Source organism: Eumetopias jubatus, unplaced genomic scaffold (genome assembly GCF_037043125.1).
Source record: "Eumetopias jubatus isolate StellerSeaLion01/CBP00866 unplaced genomic scaffold, mEumJub1_p1.0 scaffold_13, whole genome shotgun sequence".
In the NCBI taxonomy this organism is placed as follows: Eukaryota; Metazoa; Chordata; class Mammalia; order Carnivora; family Otariidae; genus Eumetopias; species Eumetopias jubatus.
This window is the reverse complement of record NW_028274819.1, coordinates 93,476,596-93,494,297: the sequence shown is the minus strand read 5'-3', so window position 1 is coordinate 93,494,297 and position 17,702 is coordinate 93,476,596. Positions and strand designations below refer to the sequence as shown.

General features: G+C 53.1%; 2 protein-coding genes across 2 annotated transcripts; one reads left to right on the top strand and one right to left on the bottom strand.

Moving 5' to 3' along the window:
* Positions 1-5,870: 5,870 nt before the first annotated feature.
* Positions 5,871-12,388, top strand: NRGN (neurogranin). Its single transcript, XM_028125965.2, has 4 exons — positions 5,871-6,059; positions 10,679-10,905; positions 11,160-11,177; positions 11,571-12,388. The coding sequence occupies exons 1-2, from the start codon at positions 6,045-6,047 to the stop codon at positions 10,898-10,900; spliced, it is 237 nt and encodes a 78-aa protein (XP_027981766.1). The 5' UTR covers positions 5,871-6,044; the 3' UTR covers positions 10,901-10,905; positions 11,160-11,177; positions 11,571-12,388.
* Positions 12,389-12,711: 323 nt separating this feature from the next.
* On the bottom strand, positions 12,712-17,449 carry VSIG2 (V-set and immunoglobulin domain containing 2). Its single transcript, XM_028125964.2, has 7 exons — positions 17,290-17,449; positions 16,583-16,746; positions 15,767-15,974; positions 14,844-15,002; positions 13,805-13,924; positions 13,544-13,688; positions 12,712-12,844 (listed from the first exon to the last, which is right to left on the bottom strand). The coding sequence occupies exons 1-7, from the start codon at positions 17,348-17,350 to the stop codon at positions 12,712-12,714; spliced, it is 990 nt and encodes a 329-aa protein (XP_027981765.1). The 5' UTR covers positions 17,351-17,449.
* Positions 17,450-17,702: the final 253 nt, after the last annotated feature.

Sequence of the window (17,702 nt, the reverse complement as noted above, 5' to 3'; positions counted from 1 at the left end):
ACAAAAGAAAGGGTCTGTAAAAGGACTAAAGAATCAAGTAAGAAGGAAAAAAAAAAAGAATCAGGTAAGAATTGTACCTCATGTAAGTCTTTTTATATTTTTTTTAAAGATTTTATTTATTTATTTGAGAGAGAGAGAATGAGAGATAGAGAGCACGAGAGGGAAGAGGGTTAGAGGGAGAAGCAGACTCCCCGCTGAGCAAGGAGCCCGATGTGGGACTCGATCCAGGTTCTCCAGGATCATGACCTGAGCCGAAGGCAGTCGCTTAACCAACTGAGCCACCCAGGCGCCCAGCCATGTAAGTCTTTTTATAAAAACTAATTCAAACAGACATTTGTCTGGACCCAAATTGAGGTGGTTATAAGGTTAGTGCTGGAATTTGTCATTAAAATATTATCAAGATGGTTGTCCCCTTGTTATAAAAATGGTTGTGTTGGTCCAATGTTTACAGATGGCCTGTGTAAGCCCAGAAGGTACACACACTGCTTATAGCCATCAGTAGCTGTGACTCATAAGGAAAGGTGGGGAAGTACACTGAGGAAGGGGAAGTGGAGTGAAACAAACAAGTAGACATTTGGGGCAACTGAGGAACAAGGAGTAAACCACATCCAGGACTTTGAACTACACAGGCCCAGAGACCAAGGGGGTGGAGGTGAAGGAAGCAGCCTCCTGCCACATCAGGAGGAGCAAGGGGTCGCTGTGTGTTAAAGCACCAAGGACCAGCATGGCTGGGAGCAGGCATGAGTACACATCTGCTGTGTACCTACAGGTCCTGGAGGGTTTCGAGATGTCGCCATAGGTAAAATCAGGATGCTGAGCTTCAGACATAAAACCTTGTTGTGGGGGAGGGGACTTTGGGAGGATGCCTGGGTGGCTCAGTCAGTTAAGCCTCCAACTCTTGATCTCAGCTCAGGTCTTGATCTCAGAGTCATGAGTTCAAGCCCGCCTTGGGCTCCACATTGGGCGTGGATCCTACTAAAACCAAAACAAAACAACCTTGTGAGGAGCAGGAGGAGATTGGGATTGCTGTCCTCAGGGCCTTTCTGGAATGGGATAGCGTAAGCAAGACACTACATGCAGTGCACGGCTCGCAACATTTGCTCCTGCCTAAGATGTCCTTCTGCCCATCTCTAGCCCCCTCATCCAAGAAACCTTCCTGGATCATCCCAATTCTCAATCATTTCTTCCACACCTCAACTCCCATAATGCTTACTCTGCATCATTCATTTGGCATCTATCATTTATTACATATATATATATATATACACATAGATATATATACATGTCTACATCCATACATATATCTACATATATGTGCACACATATACATACGTACTTTTATCATCAGACTGTTAGATCCAAGAGAGAAGAAACTATGTCTGTTTTGCTAACCACTATAATCCATCCATCCCATGAAGCCCAGTGCAAGTGCTGGGTTGTTGTACAGAGCACCTTAGAGGTGAAAACACAGAATTCAAAGTTAGAACTCCTGCATTTTAGCTCTGGTTCTGTAATTCACCAGAGGGCTAATTCTAGACCTCTAATTCTAACCTCTCTAGGCCTTACTTTGTCCTCAGAAAAAGGAGTTACAAATATTAACACCTCCCCACACAATTCTCATGAGCACCAAATTAAATCATGAATTTGGTAGCACTTTGGAAAACACTATTCCAATGTAGAATAATGTTATTATTCTGCTTTGAGTTTTGATCTAGATTTTTCCCTTGAATGACGATATAGCCTTGGGTAAATTCTTCAACCCTTTTGCTTCTTCATCTGTTAAATAGGAAACTTAAGGCCGAAGTCACGGGATTGTTGTAAGAATGAAATGGAACCACACAGATGTTGTGGTTAGCACAACACATGACACCTAGTAGTCACTCAGGAGTGCTGGTTCCTTCTGCTGTCTTTCCAAGTATATTAAACCTTCTCTATTGCATCCCTGGTCGCATCCTGCACACAACAGAAGTTCAAGAAGTATTTCCTCTTCTGGATAATGCTGCTAATGATAAGGATACTGCTGATGATTGCTACCAACTATGGGTGAAGAGCACTTAATGGTCAGTTAATGCCCAGCAAATCCGATTTGAATGCACCCCTTGAGTGATGCGCTTTCTTCCCCTCTCCTTTAGGACGTGTGGGGTGAAGGTGGGAGGAGGCCTCCAGTCTGGCAGAGGCCCCTTTAAAAATGTACCCGGGCTCCTCCTCTGCCAACCAAGTTGCTAAAAATACTACTACAGCAAAAGCTGAAATATTTGCAGAGAAAACTGAATTTCCTGCTACCCCAACCCCCTCCATTCAAATGGGTGAAATCCTGACCTAAGAAGCTCCCAGATCGACTCCACCAGAGGCATCGGCCTCCTACTTTCCACCCTCATCTTATCATGGAGTCCGTCTGTGGGCTTGAGCTGCGATGTTATGTTCAGAAAGTGCCCACTCCAAGGAAAGGAAGCCACAAGTATTGGCAAATAGCTTGCCATGTGCCTTGGCTTTTCTCTCTGCTTACGAGGACCAACTCTCTCCAAATCCCCCACCATCTGTCCCCAGATGGATCCATATTGGACCCCAAAAGCTTCCGACTAATCCATCTCTTATTTTTTCTTTTGTCTAAAATCTCTTCCTCGGGGCGCCTGGGTGGCTCAGTCGTTAAGCGTCTGCCTTCGGCTCAGGTCATGATCCCGGGGTCCTGGGATCGAGCCCTGCATCGGGCTCCCCGCTCCACAGGAAGCCTGCTTCTCCCTCTCCCACTCCCCCTGCTTGTGTTCCCTCTCTCGCTGTGTCTCTCTCTGTCAAATAAATAAAATCTTTAAAATAAAATAAAAATAAATAAATAAAATAAAATCTCTTCCTCTGCTGGCCCTGGCTTCGACTTTGTGCCCCTCCCCTGCCATGCTCCCTGCTGGATGCAGCCCACCTCCCCCACATGCCCCGGCTCCCTCTCTAACCTGGCCCTCCAGAATTTATCTCATTTCCAGGCTGCCAGTCCCTCTCCTTCAATAGCTGGGCGGGGGGGGGGGGGGGGGGGGTGCTCAGAGTTTATGAAATTCGAAGAGGCACGGAGGACAGCTATGGGGCTCAAGTCCAGCTAGTTAATAAGTGACCCTCAGAAGATGACCTTGGCACCCAGGTCCTCATGGGGAGTGTCATCTGGCACGGCTCTGCCAAGCTCCTGAGCTTTGCAGAGTGAGGCAGCCTGCTCCCGAAAGCCACCAGACCCAGGCATTCCACACAGCTCCTCTCCCTTCTCCTTGCTCATCTGTTTGAGCAGGGGCTCGGAGTTCCACCCAGTCCATCTTGCTCTTGAACCCTGGCCACCTAGTCCAAAAGAGGAAGCCCTCACCAAAGAAGCATGTACCCCTGGATGCATGATGGCGAAAGGGCGCACTGCCGTGCATGTGTTTGGATGTCAGTGGGTGGCAACGGGCCCACAGTATGTGTCTCTCTCTGTGGATGTGTTTCTGTGTCTCTAGGTCCGTGTGTGTGTGTCATTTAAATGAGGCTGTGTGTGTCGCTGCTCCTTCCTCTGGATTGTCTGAGTTTGTGTCTGTCTTCTGATTCCCGTCTCTGCCTTCCTCTCTGTCTACCTTTTCCTTACCTCGGAGACTGCCCACCCCCACGGCAAGCTCAGTGGCCAGTTCTGCGTGGGCGCCTCAAGTGGGCTGTTGCTGAAATGCTTGTTTCGCGGATGGAACTGACAGTTGCCATTTCTGCTCTTCCATGGGCCCGCCAGTGTTTGGAGACACCCTCACCCCACACAAGGGCGTCTTTTAGGAAGAGGGAAGGGCTGTGCTGCCTGCGTGGGAGTTTAGGGGGGCATGTTGTAAAGCTACCCCCCCCCACTTCAGCTCTGACCAGCAGGAAGAAGGGCCCAGAGGCAGCTCAGCCTGCAGAGGGATGTTGCCTAGCAACTTGGGAGACTTTACCGCAAACTCGCTAAATCCCGAATTCCTCAGCTCTAATTTGGGAAGAGAAAAGCAGAGTCCAGGCCTGATACCCATTCTGTCCCCAATTTCCTCCTTCCCTTTCTCCTCTGGATCCTAGATTTGAAGTCCAACCGGAACTGGCCTAAGCTAAGGCCCCAGATGTGCCCATCATTTAGGCAAGGGGCTGAGTTCCCAGGACATCCTGCCATTTGGTGGAGGTGGGGGGATAGAGGATGTGCCAGAGACAGATTGGGGAACAGATTTTCAGTTACAAGGGTGGGTGGGTCCCAAACATGCTGGGAGAGACACCCCTATACCCCAAGCCCTGGAATCCCAGCCAGCATCCCGCTCAGTTTGGGGGGCCAAGCTGCCTAACCCTGGTCCCATCATGAGTGGCCACAAGAATTTCCCTCCCACTCATTTTCCCTTTGGCCGGCAAAGCCTGTAGCCCATTCAGGTAGGAAGGAAGACTGCAGCAGCCCTGCTAGGACTGGCCAGTGGCTGTGGATTCACTGCGGTACTGTTCCAGGATCCCCTGTCCCAAGCAGAGCCGCAGGGCTTTTCCCCCACCTTGCTCTGCTTCAGTCAACCTGCCTGAGCAGCCTCCCCTCCTCTGGGACCTTAGCTGAGAAAGACTTTCTATTTTCTTCGGAGGTGGCCTACTCTATCCACTTAACATGCCACACTGCCCACTCTCCTACCCAGACAGGCTGCTCCGCGATATTCCTCCCATATCTCCCTTCTCCGGCCTCTCACAAAGCCCACATCCTTCCTCCACCATGGACCCAAAAGACAACCATTTTTTAAATTTCACAATACTAGGGTTTCAGGTATTTTTCTTCTTCCCAGGGGCAAGGTGAGAGTGGCCAGTTTTTGTTTTACTCTGAAGCAATGGATCAAGAGGTTAGGGAGGGGCGCCTGGGTGGCTCAGCAGGTTGAGCAAGGGACTCTTGGTTTTGGCTTAGGTCCTGAACTCGGGGTGTGGGATCAGCCCCACGTGGGCCTCCACCCCCGCTTAGCAAGGTGTAGACTTGTCCCTCTCCCTCTGCTCCTCCCCACCCTTGCTCGCTCTCTCTCTCTCTCTCTCTTGCTCTCTCCCCCTCTCTCTATCTCTAAAATAAATTATTTTTTTAAAAAGAGGTTAGGGAGATTCTGGACTGCGGAGTGGGAGGGAAGGGTATTTCTCCCAAGCTAGTATCTACGCATAAATACATACATTAGATAGATGATAGATAGGTAACGGGGACCTCGCGGGTAGGGTGATTACCCACCTATGCAGGCCGTGCCCCCTTCTGCATTTATCAGCACAGCGTGTGTACAAGGTCTGTGTAGTTATTTTTCCAGGTTGTGTCTGTAGGGTCTGCATGCAGCAGTGCACGTTTTGGCGAGCCGGGGCAGTACCACATATACACATGTGGGGCTTGTGAGCTTTTGTGTTTATGTGTGCTCACCCTCAGGTTTTGTACTGACAGCTTTCTTGGTTCCTTAGCAGAGTGATGATGGGACTTTTTAAACGCACGTCTTAGGGGGCTTTTCTTTGAGGACTGGCGGGGGTGATGGGAGGAGGAGTTAGAGGGAGCCATATTTGGGACTCTAGCTAAGTTGTGGAAGTGTGGGGAGGTGGGTGAGGGGTGCGTGGTTTTCCACATATGGGTGGGAGGGGTGTTGTGCCCAGATGTGAGTGTGTTTGTGCCCGGGATGTCGGGGGCCTCCTTCTGCCCGCGGCGGCATACATCTGCCTGGCAGTCTGCCGCCTCAGCAAACAAGGGGGTTGAATTTGGGAGGATGGGGTGTGTAGGAGGAATGGATGTAAGTGTGTAGGCGGAGGGGTTGGGGCAGGAGGGGGAGCGAGGCGGAGGGAGCAGGGAGAGGGCGTGGTCCTCCCTGCAAAATCCCCGCCCGCCCTGCCCGAGCCTTCTCCTGATTGGCTTCTCGACCGAAGGGCTCAGGTTACATTCGCGAGCAGAGCGGAGCGCGGGAGAGAGGACCCGAGAGCAGAGCGGCTGCTTCGGCGCTGGTCAACGGGCATCCCAAGGCCCCAGAGTCCCCACCCAGCACCACACAGACCCCACCCCCGCCCTGCGCCAGCCTGTGCCCCAGCCAAGGACCCCCAACACCAGCATGGACTGCTGCACCGTAAGTTAGAGGGCCGGGGGGACCGGCACTCAGCTTGATCTGGGGCAAGGGGCTCCCAAGAACCCCCTGGAGGGAGAGTAAGGGATGGAAGTGCATTTGAGGGTGCAGAAGACCCAGGAGCAATAAAGGGTGCCTGCTGAGACGTGGGTGGCGGGTGGTGGAAGGTACCCGCCTGACTTGGAAGCCCTAGGAAAAATGCTCCCCAACTCGCGGGGGCGTCTGGACGCCCATCCGCCAGGCAGTCCAGGTTGGACCGGGGACTCTGCAGGGCTCTGCAGCAGCGAAGCTGCAGGTTAGACGAGAAGAGGAACTTCCCCCGGAGAGACGCTGTAAACTGTAGCGAAGCTGCGGCGATTCCTTTCGGTCTCCTTTCCCCTGGCTTTCGCGCTCACCCCATTCCCCATCCCGCTGTCACCGCCGTGGGTGGGCAGGCAGGATGATCTCCGTGACCCTCGTGTACAGCGCGGGGGCGGGGGACAGGCAGTTCATATTGGTTAGCTCAGGAATGATGATGGGCAGCAGAGAGCCTAGTCAGTGTGGTTCTGGGGAGGGGTTGGCCCGTCCCTCAACGCCTTCTAGCCCCGGAGGGGGCTGGGTGAAGTGACCGCGAGGGAGCCCTGCTGGCGAGGCAAGGAAATGTCTGCAATTTGTCAGCGCCCACACGGAGACCTGGATGCTGTGAGGGCCTGATGCCCAAGTAGATTGCTGCTAAGGTGACTTGGGTACGAAAGCGCCTGGCACAGGACCTATACCCTAGAGGGATACAGCGATCATACATATAGCGAATGGGTTTATTTTTTATTTTTAATTATTTATTTTTAGCCCCTACATATGGAGAAAGACTACTCCAAAGTCCTTGCATTCTCTGTCATTCAGTCAACCAGCTAATGATACAAGAGGTTATGACTTTGCCTGCTCCCCACCCTCCACCCTATGGCTTACAAAAGAAAAAAAAAAAGTGAGGTTTGGAAGGAAAGAATAGCCCAGTTTATAAGAGGTAAGACTTCCCTATGTCTGGGTACCAAGAGGCAGAAAGAACTTAGGGGTAAATCACTGCAGTTGTTATTATGATTTTGATTCATTAACATCAATAATATTGGTCAATTTGTGATTGCTTACCATATTAACTTCATATTTAATCATCACAACAACCCTGTGAGGCGCTGTCCCAGATCTGCAGGGCTAAAGGACTAAGCAAGAGACAGCATCCTTGTAAGACTGTTCGGGGGGTTGGGGGGGGGTAAGAAAATAAAGAAGAGGTGACTGGCAGAGGGCTGGGACAGGGCTGGGGCTGAGCATCTTCCTACCCCATCCCCATTCTGTGGAGGTGGACTGAGAGCTGGAAGGGAGCTGGGACATGTAGAGAACAGAGTGCATCTGGGGTCTGGAGGCCCTCTTTTTTTTTCTTTTTCTTTTTTTTAAGTAAGCTCTATGCCCAACCCCCTCTACACCAACCCCTCTCACCTGAGCCAGCCAGGCACCCCAAGGCAGGACCCTCTGTATCTTTCATTCTGGGGCTCTCCTTGCTGACCATCTGACCTGGTGTTGGGAAACGGTTAGTCCTGCCTTATTTCCTTCTTGCCCCTTGGTAAGGAAGCTCGAGAAGAAAACAGAGCTTTTTTTTTTTTTTAAGAGGCAGAGCTGCTGATTCAAATGTACCAGTTGCTGATTTACATAGTCACATATATATGACTTCCCTCCATTCACTTACTATGAAAAGGCAAAGAGACATTTTTTTGGATTCCACTCATTTCTTTTGCTTAGTCTGATTGACTTGGTCTAGCTGAACCCATAGAAATAATTACCTGCCCTGAGGCTTCCGAATCCCATCACAGTTTGTTAGCTCTGTGGCCTTGGGTAAGTTACAAAATGTCTCTGAGGCTGTTTTTTGACCTCTGAAGTAGGGATTAAGTGAGGTAATGTGTGCAAAGCGCAGGGCCTGGCATATAGTAAGCAATATGCAGGGATAATTTTTTTTTTAAAGATTTACTTATTTATTTATTTGAGAGAGAGCACAAGAATGCGGTGAGGGGCAGATGGAGAAGCAGACTCCCCACTGAGCAGGGAGCCCTATGTGGGGCTCAATCCTGGGACTCCAGGATCATGACCTGAGCCAAAGGCAGAGGCTTAAACCAACTGAGCCACCCAGGCGCCCCAGCGGGGATAATTCTTAAGGCTTTTAGGATTGGGGACCTAAAGAATGTATCCATCTAGGCCAAGTTCCAGTCGCGGCCTGAAGAAACTGAGACCTCTGGAGGTGAAGTGATACGCCCGCTTGGGACCAGAAGCCATGGTTCCTGTTTTACCCTCTAGCGCACGTTTCCACTGCTGGTTCATATGGAGCTCTCAGGCTTTAGAAGGCACCAGCCCAGAACCATGACCCTTCCTGGATTCCTTTTATTCTCCATGCCTGTGGACAGGCCACCTAGCTGCTCTGCCCTGAGGATTCAGCTGGAGGGAGAGGGAGCTGATTTGGGGGAGGAGTAGTGTGTTGGATGGGTCTGCCAGTTGTTCTGGGTTTCCATTCTGGATCCGGTTGAGGTGGGTAGAGACAGCAGTTTGGTCGTAGCACGGTTGGGGGAAGATACCCCTTCCTCCATAGCTGCTGGCCAAGGATAGGTGGGTCAGGAATGGGTTAGTTGGTTGGTTGGTTTTAAATCGTTGTCCTCCGTTGAGGAGAACCTCTGTTCCCTAAGGATATCCCAAGAGAGGCATGGGCTCTGGGAATCAAGGGACACAAGAGTTGTTTCTGATTACAGGTGGAGAATAAGACGTCAGAGAGGGAGTGCTAGGCCTGCAGAAGACAAAAAGAGTGCCAATCCCCTCCGCAACCACACGGGCTTCTTAATAACTCCCTTTAACTGCATTTAAATCAATTGTGGGCATCTTGAGCACAAATTGCAGAACACTGAAGCCCAGGAAATAAAAACAGCATTGCGAAGATGATGAGGGGAAGCCATTTTTAAAGCAGAAGTCCTTGGGGTGGGGGTGGGGGGGAGGAGAGACTTCCTAGAAGCCAGAGGGTCAGATCAAAAGAGAAATGCCTTTTTAACTCCATAGTAACCATATGCATCCCAACCCACATTAATGCTGTGCGTAATATTAAGCAACAAAGGGGCTCAGGGACTGAGGCCCTCTCCATTCCAGAGCCTTACTTCTAAAATCAATACCATCTATTCCCTAACCTTTGCCTGTCTCAGCTAGGGCAGGCTGTGGGAGACAGAAACCTGAGGCCCAGGGGTGGATGTGATTATTATAGGCTGAACCATATGAAATTGGGGTTGTTTTATTTTTTGGCCTACAAAAACAACGATTTCACATCAACTTATTAATTAAAAGAATCATCATAATAGCTACCATTTATTGAGCAACTAGATTGTGCAAGAAACTGGATGTATATCATGCTGTTTATTCTTCCTCGCAACCCATAGAGGTACATACAATGATCCTGATTTCAGATGAAGGAGCTGAGACAAGAAAGCATTAGGTAACAAGAGGTAGAGCTTGGTTCACTTTCTTGACTGCCTTTGCTTATCCATGGAATAGGGGTTGAAAATATACTCTGGACTCTGACATACAAGGGTCTGAATCTTAGGTCCATTAGTAACTATCTGTACAACCTCATGTAAGATTTATAAACACATCATCAGTTTTATTAGAGGTAAACTCGGATGACAATAAAAGGTGCGTCATAGCTTTGCCAGGACTAAATAAAATAACGTCTGTAAAACACCATGTTACTGTGTCAGGAACAAGAGAAGTACTTAATGGGTAGCTATAGTCATCACGCCTTTCTTCTGGAGCACACAAGGCCAAGGGCTTCTTGCTCCTCCTTATCTTTCCTTTGTCTTTTTTGGAGTGAAGCCTTTTCTCTGTAGCTTCTTCCAGACCACCTCCTCTCTGCTGTGTTTGAGTACCTCCTGGGGAGCATTGGAAAAGGAAGAATCAATGGCAAAGCAGTCTCTGGGCCTCTAGCCCTACGTGGGGGGGGGGGGTGACTCACCAGGGGTTAGCCCCACCTTCACCCTAATTCCAGCTTTGAGCTCTGATATAATTTTACTTAGGGAAGGGACTGGCCTGATTCTTCTACACCCTGTCCCAGGGAATCCTGGACTCAGAAGGGGCCCTGCTGATCTGGAGGCACACTCTGAGGACAGGGGGGAGGGGCAGCCACGTCCAGGAGTCCCTGCTGCTGTTTACTTTGCGCCTCCCAGCCCACCCTCCATCAGCTCTGCCGCTCTCCAGCTCGGACCGCTGGTGATGAACCCTTCGCTCAGCTCACTGAGGGCTATCTGGCTGCCTTGTACCCCATCCCACCGTGCACGACTCTTTCCTGAGTTGGAAACACAGCTGTGTCCACCTGACCATGACCCTAACTTTTTGCTTGCCGCTCTCCAGGAGGCGCGCGCGCACACACACACACACACACACACACACACACACACACACACACACACACACCGGCGCGCGCGGCCCTTGCTCAGTCCTTCCCCAAGCCCGTAGCTCCCCTCTCTGCGCTTCCCACTCGCGCGTCGGTCCCCCCCAAGGCCCTGCTCCTACCCCACCCTGTCGGGGTCTCATCGCAGTCACCCCACGAGTACCCCCTGCCCCGCCCCCAGGAGAGCGCGTGCTCCAAGCCGGACGACGACATCCTAGACATCCCGCTGGACGATCCTGGCGCCAACGCAGCGGCGGCCAAAATCCAGGCGAGTTTCCGGGGCCACATGGCGCGGAAGAAGATAAAGAGTGGAGAGCGCGGCCGGAAGGGCCCGGGCCACGGGGGAACGGGCGGAGCTGGGGGCGCCCGGGGAGGCGCGGGCGGCGGCCCCAGCGGAGACTAGGCCAGGTGAGGCGGGCGGGGCGCGGCGGGCGGCAGGTTCCCCCTTCCCAAACCCGGGACCTGCCGAGCGGCCCTGCTCCCCCTCCGAAGGAGCCCGGAGACTACGGGCGGGCTGCGGGGTGGAGAGGGAGCTAAGGGTCGGGGGCTCCCAGGTGAGACCTGGGGTGGGTGGCTGGGAGGAGGCTGAGGGTGCTGCGGGTTCCGAGAGCTCACCTGTTCCTCTCTCTCCTCCCCCGCTTCTGCCCCGCCCTGGACCGAAGAACTGAGCATTTTCAAAGGTAATTAATAAGACTCGGAAGCGGGTGGGAGGCCTGAGGGGGAGAAAAGGACCAAATCCCCCACCCTTCCCTCTGCCCGCCGTCACCCCCTCCAGCCTACGGGTTTTCTGATACATCAGGACGCCTGAGGCTGCGTGCGACAGGGACACACCTGGACCAACACAGAAACGCAGCCACCCCCATTTGGCTGCACAAACCCGGCCTGAGGCTATAAACACACTGCGGCGCACACACGCACTGGCCACTTATTTCAGCTCAGTGACTCGGGTGGGGGTTCTGGGTGACTGGGGTCCCCTGGCGCTCCCCGCCCTGGTGTCCTGGTTCAGGAAGGGAGAAGGAAGGGGGAGAGGAAGTACCCGGGAGGGCAGGTGCTCAGACCTTCTCTGTCCTCAGTTGCCAAGGAGAGATGGATGCCGCGTCCCCTTCGCAGTGACGAGACTTCCCTGCCGTGTTTGTGATCCTCTCCTTCCCACCAGCCTGCCAGCTTCAGGAGCCCTCCCTGCGTCCCCAGAGACTCCCTCTCCCAGGCAGTCTCCGTCGAGGAGTCGCTAAGTCCCTGCCCTTTTAGTTAGTCCTCCAGTCTAATATGGTCCCCGTTCGCCCTTCCTTCCCACCCTAGCCCCAAACCCCGCGCTCTCACATCTTCCTTCTTTTGCTTCTCGCCCACCTCTGCCCGCACCCCGCATGCAGCTCTGCCTCCGCAGCCTCCGTGCACTTCCCTGCGCGCACTGCGGAGGGCGCCCTAAGCGTCGCCCAAGTACACTAACTTAAAAAAAAAAAAGTCCTTTCGTTCTGTGCGCAGATAAAGGGGGCGCTCTGCGTCTCTGTGCTGTTCGCGCCCCAGCCTAGCCCCAGACCTTTGGCTCTGGGGCGAGGAGAGAGGGAAAGAGGGTTTTTATGGTGTTGGATACCTCCTGCTCTGATTGTAAGGGAAGTACCTATTTCGCACCCCAACCCCATGCCTGCCTGTAATCTGCTTCCCTTCGCCCCAGCGCACCCCGAGAGCCACCTCTCCAGCTCTCATCTTGTTTATGCAAACGCCGAGCGCCTGGGAGGCTCGGTAGGAGGAGTCTGCAGCGGCCCCGCCCCCGCCCTGCTAGCCCCGCCCCCCGCCGGGCTCCTGGGGCTGTGGCCCGAAGGATTTTTATCTCCGTGTGTGCATGTGACCGTGCTGGGTTGGAATGTGAACAATAAAGAGGAATGTCCAAGTATTCAGAGGGTGCCGGACGGGAGGGAGTTTGGGTGCACAAGGCCATCGCCTGAAGCTTGAGCAAATTTCACTTGACCAAACCCAAAAGTGGAGGTGAGGATGGGGAAAATGGGAAGAGGACCTTGTTAAAACCTACTCTCTTGGAGCCAACCAAATTTCCCACCTACAGCATCTCCTCTAGGACTCCAAGCCCATTCCTTCGCGTACTGGTAACACTCTGTGCCGCCTAGAGGAATTTGCTATGCCGGCAGAAAGAAGAGGGAGACAATATGGTACCCAAAGGCTTTAATTCTTGATATTCCCCCTCAAGGATAGGTGAAGAAATCAGACAACCATAGGGAGCTTGGACTTGGTGGTCGTCACACTACTGGCAGAGGGGGGCCTCTCCAGGAGCCCTCTGCTAGAATCAGGTCTCACAGAAGTTTGCTCCGAAATCCCAGGCGCAATGGCATCCTCCCTGATATAAGAAAATTTTTAGTGAATGCTGGGGGCATCCCTCAAATGATTCCCCCCATCCTCTAACCTAAAGACTTTAAATTTTTACTGTGCATGAAAATCATCTGTGGAATTTGGGTTGAAATGAAGATTCCAGGTCCCATCACACGCACACGCGCGCGCACACACACACACACACACACACACACACACACTGCTTCAGAAGGAATAGGAAGTAGCCGGAATCTGGTATTTTCTGTCCCGGGAATCTGAAGACCACACTTTGAGAAATATTGCTCTGAGCCCTCTTCTGGACCCCACGACTGACAGCTAATGGGTGACAGAGGCAGCTTTGCCTGTCCTTTCCTTACTCCCCCACACAGAAGAACTAAACTCAGTTGAAGGTTCAGGACAAATCCAACTCTTGGCATCCATATCCTATATATATATATATATATATATAAAGGACTTAAAAACTAAAAATTCTTTTAAGTGTGAGGAGGGTGAGGGAAGCGGTGAACCAAGTCCCCACCCTGTGCATCGCTCACACACAAGCACACTTGCTCTACCTGCCACCCCCACCACCGAATCCCAGAGCTGAGCAGCACTTCTTACCCCCAAACAACCCGAAATATGTCAGAGTTTGAGGGCTGAAGTCACCTACTCATAACCCAAGCCCTTTTCTCCTTTTCTGTAACCCCCGCCCAGCCCTCCTGCTCACCGAATGTCACTACCCCCATATGTCTCCTTGGGCTTCTTCCTCCTCTCTTTCTGGAACCTTATCAGGCAGAATGCAGCAACTGACAGGAACAGCACACCCAGGAGCACCCCAATCAGGGCCCCAGCCACTCGGCCTTTGGATGGGTCTAAAGGGAACACAGGGAACTCGGAGGGGCAGACCTTCCTTGGTCTCTCCCCAGGTGTCTCATGCAGCCTCCCCAGCCCAGGCCTGCCAGCCGGGCCTCTGCCCAGCATCCCCTACCAGTCACAGAGAGGGTCAGCTCACAGGACGCACTGCCCATCTGGTTGGTGGCCACACAGCGGTAGGTGCCAGAATTGGTCAGGGAGAGATTGGTGAGAATGAGCTGGCCAGACACCTCATCTAGAGGGTAAGGAGGAAGTGTTCTATCATTCATTCAGCTCACAGGGAGCACCTACTATGATGAAAACATATTTCATCCTTACCACAATCCTGTCAGGAAGGGACTCACCTCATTTATTAGGGGGGACCCTGGCTCAGAGAAGGAAAATAATTGTCCAAGGTGACCCAGAAAGGAAGTGCCAAAGTCACTGCCACTTCTGTGCTCTTTCCACCTTGCACAGCTGGGTTTTCAGGGGAGGGGGAGATGGCACACTCGTAGGTTTGGGGTGGGATGCTTACTGGCTGATGTAAGGTTCCTGGTTGAGGTGAAGGGAAGGCTTGATTGCTAGAAACTGTACCTTCTGGGGTAGCTCAAATGTTTTACTAAGCTGCTTACCCTCCCTTTAGAAGGCAGAGCACACACCAGATGATCCAGAGGGCTCTCTGGATTGATAAAGGGGCGTGCTGGGGCTGGGGCAAGGGACGGGGCGCTGGAACCAGCATGAGGAGGCTGAGAAGACAAGACCCTTACCCATTTACCTGGTTCCTCCCAAGACACCAACTAAATGATTCAAGCCAGTCCATGCTACTCTGCCTCAGTTTCCTCTCTGGGAAGCTTGGAAATGATTTGTGACCCTCAAGAAATCCCCAAAAGTGGGAATCATCGAAGACCCCCCTGTCTTCCCCCTGTCTTCCACTGTCTTCCAAGACACCAGGAGTACATGTAACTTGAGAAATGCTGCCAGGAGCACAGAGCCACAGACCACAGGAAGCCAGACAGGTGGGAGCAATACAGGACCGCAGGGAAGAAGCAGGGAAAGGTACAGCGGTCTGCCTCGGATCCACAGGCACAGAACCAATAAGTGAGGGGGTGTGGAGTTTAGAGACCAGGTGTGCCCAGGTCCTGAGTCCCCTCTTCCCTGTTGCCCCAGGCCCTTACCTTGCGCCATGGTGCCAGGAGAAGGTGTAGAGAAAGATCCAAGGTGTACCCAGTTGTACACTGGCCTGGGGGCTCCCCGGGAAGAGCTGCACTTCAGTGCAGCAGAGCCCCCCACGGAGGTCTGACCACTCTTACTGCACAAGGGACTACTGGGGGGCACTGCAAGAATCACAGAAAGTACTTTAGCCATCTTTTAGCCCCACCCCCCCATCATGTGGTAGATTTCCTGCTCCAGTACTCCCACCAAATAGTAGTCCACTTCTGTTCACATTCCACTGCATCCCCAGGAAATGATTGCCACTATTGGAAATTCTGATAGTTAGAAAATTCTTCCTCGTGTTGAGCCAAAATCTATGTTAATATAATATCCACCCGTTTGGTCCCAATTTCTGCCCACAAAGAGAAATGAAAAATCTCTCCTCCACAGGACAAGCCTTCAGATACTTGAATGCAATTGTTACACACCTCCTAAATCTTCACTTTTCCACCTAGACATCCCCAGCCTCTCTCATAGTTTCTGTTTGCTCATCTCTGAGCAGGTTCTGGGTTGGAGTGAGATGGAAATTCTGAACACAAGGTTGGTGCCTAGTGACAGGGGCCCTTGTTCCTTTAATGGCCACTCCCCTTTTCTGCCACTAACCTACGGAGAGACAGAATCTGAGCTACAAATGGGACGTTCCCCCAAAGAAAGAGTTGTCCGGGGCATGACTCAGATCCCTATATATGGGAAGAGCTTTCTCTCTCTTGAACTCTTTGTGACTGGAGACTGAGGGAAGAGGCATTCTTTGGGGAGGGTGGAGGACTTTGGGAAGGAGGTATTTTCCCTTGGGGTGGAAATCAGGGATCTGGGGGAGGGAACTTAGCAGGGCCAGTGCAATCTTTCTCAGTACATGGGTGGCTGGTGGGTCCCCAGCCTGCCTTACCAAGCACAGTAAGGTTGATGAGCCCCAACCCATTGGTGTAGAAATCTGGCGGGTTATTAACTTGGCAGAGGTAGGTTCCAGTGTCCGAGGGGTTGACATCAGGCAGCTTCAGGGTGGCCACCCCTCCTGTGGGGGGGTTCTGAAGCAGGCTGGCTCTCTTTGCCTTAGAACCAGTTGGATACAGATGGCCATTGGTGAAGTACAGGATCTGGGGAGAAGCAGAAGACACACATATGTGCCTTTTTCTTCCTGGCATCAACTCTACAGTCCTTTCTCCAAAGCAGGTGTAAGAAAGTATTAGAGGCCCTCCTTTTATACCAGACAGGGAAGCTGATGCTCTGGAGCCAGAACCAGCAAGGTCTATCTGTCCCCAAATACCAACCCTTCCCAAGGGCTAAATAAACTAGTTTTATTGCTTTCAGCTAGGCACGCTCTCAATCTGAGGGGGGAGATTAATGCAAATATTCCTGGAAGGGGCATCATTTGATCCTACTAACAATCACCAGAGCTTAGCATTAATGGGTTTATTAACTGAAACTGGGACTGCACTAGGATAGGGGAGTTGCTTGTAGGAGCTAGGGGAGAGAGGTTGGATATACAGAGCCATATATGGCATAGGGAGTCATGCAGACTGGGGTCCTAAGAAGATCTAGAAAGAGTCCACTCTTTTTTTCATCCAAGTATGCCGATCCCCAAACCCACCCTCTGTGACCCGCACCCTCATCCTGGGTGGGCCTTCCTGTTCCCGCTTCTCCCAGCCAACCCCACCAAGAGGCGGGAGGGCCGCCCCACTCCAGCGCAACGCTCTCAGCTCACGGGGTGGGACTCAGAGATGGGCTTCCCAGGCGGCACAAAGCTCCACTCCAGGGCGAAGTTGTCTCCCACCGACGTGCTGTAGCTGCAGGTCAGCTCTGCGGTCTTGCCCACGGGGGTGCTCAGGGGCTCAGCGGGTACCTTCACCTCCACGGCTAGCCCAGGGGCTGGGGGGACACAGAGAGAGGGGAGGCCGGCGGGAGAAGCGCTCGGAGGGCGCCAGGCCCGGGGCTGGGGTGGAGTGGAGGTTCGGGCCCCGAATCCCGGTGGCGGTCTTGGGGTCCGGCCCAACCCGCGGCTCTCAAGGCCTCCCTCCCTCCTCCAGAGCTCAGCTCCCTCCCCTCAATCCCTCCCTTCTCGAAACCTGAGGTTGCCGGGAGGGAGGAGCACACATCTCGGCCGGGGTTTTGTGGGTAAAAGGCCCGAGACTGGGCCAGGTATGAGGGTGTTTGTCAGGGAAAGGAAAACAATAGTCCGGTGGTGGTTAAACCCTCCCGGGGAGGCCCAACTTGCCCGCTGGCTTGCGTGACTGTGTCCTTCGCCCGCCCGGCCTTCGACGCCCTCTCCCTAGGCCCGCCCCGCGGACCCCCGGCCCCTGCGGCCCGGGCCACCCCCGGCCCGCTCCGCGGGACTGAGCCGGCCCCAGAAGCCTGGAGGCCAGGCGTCTCGCCCCCCAGCTCTGACTGTGGTCCCGCCCGCCGCCTCCTCACCGCCCAGGCAGACGAAGCCCAGCAGGGCCCCGCAGAGGAAGGGCCCCGGAAGCCGGGCCATGGCCAAGTCCAGCCGTCTGCGGGTCGGTCTGAGCGTCTGGGTCTGGGGGAGGGAAGGCAGAGCCCACAGGGCGGCCTCCTCATGCAGGGCAGGAGCGAGACTGGTTATCTCAGAGCAAACAAGGGGAGAGGCCGGTGCCCTCAGGTAAGGAAATGCTCCTCCCTCCTCCAGCCCCAATACTGGAATCCTTCTAGCCCTACTCCCTTCTTCCGACCGCTTCCCCCCAATTTCTGAAGTTGTCAGGCCCCGGGAAAAGGGCTGGGCTTGGGTGGCCACCCCAGGGGAAAGGGATCAGATCTGGAGCGCTCTGTAGACAAACAAAGAGTGGCCCCTGAAGAAAAGGGAGGCATTC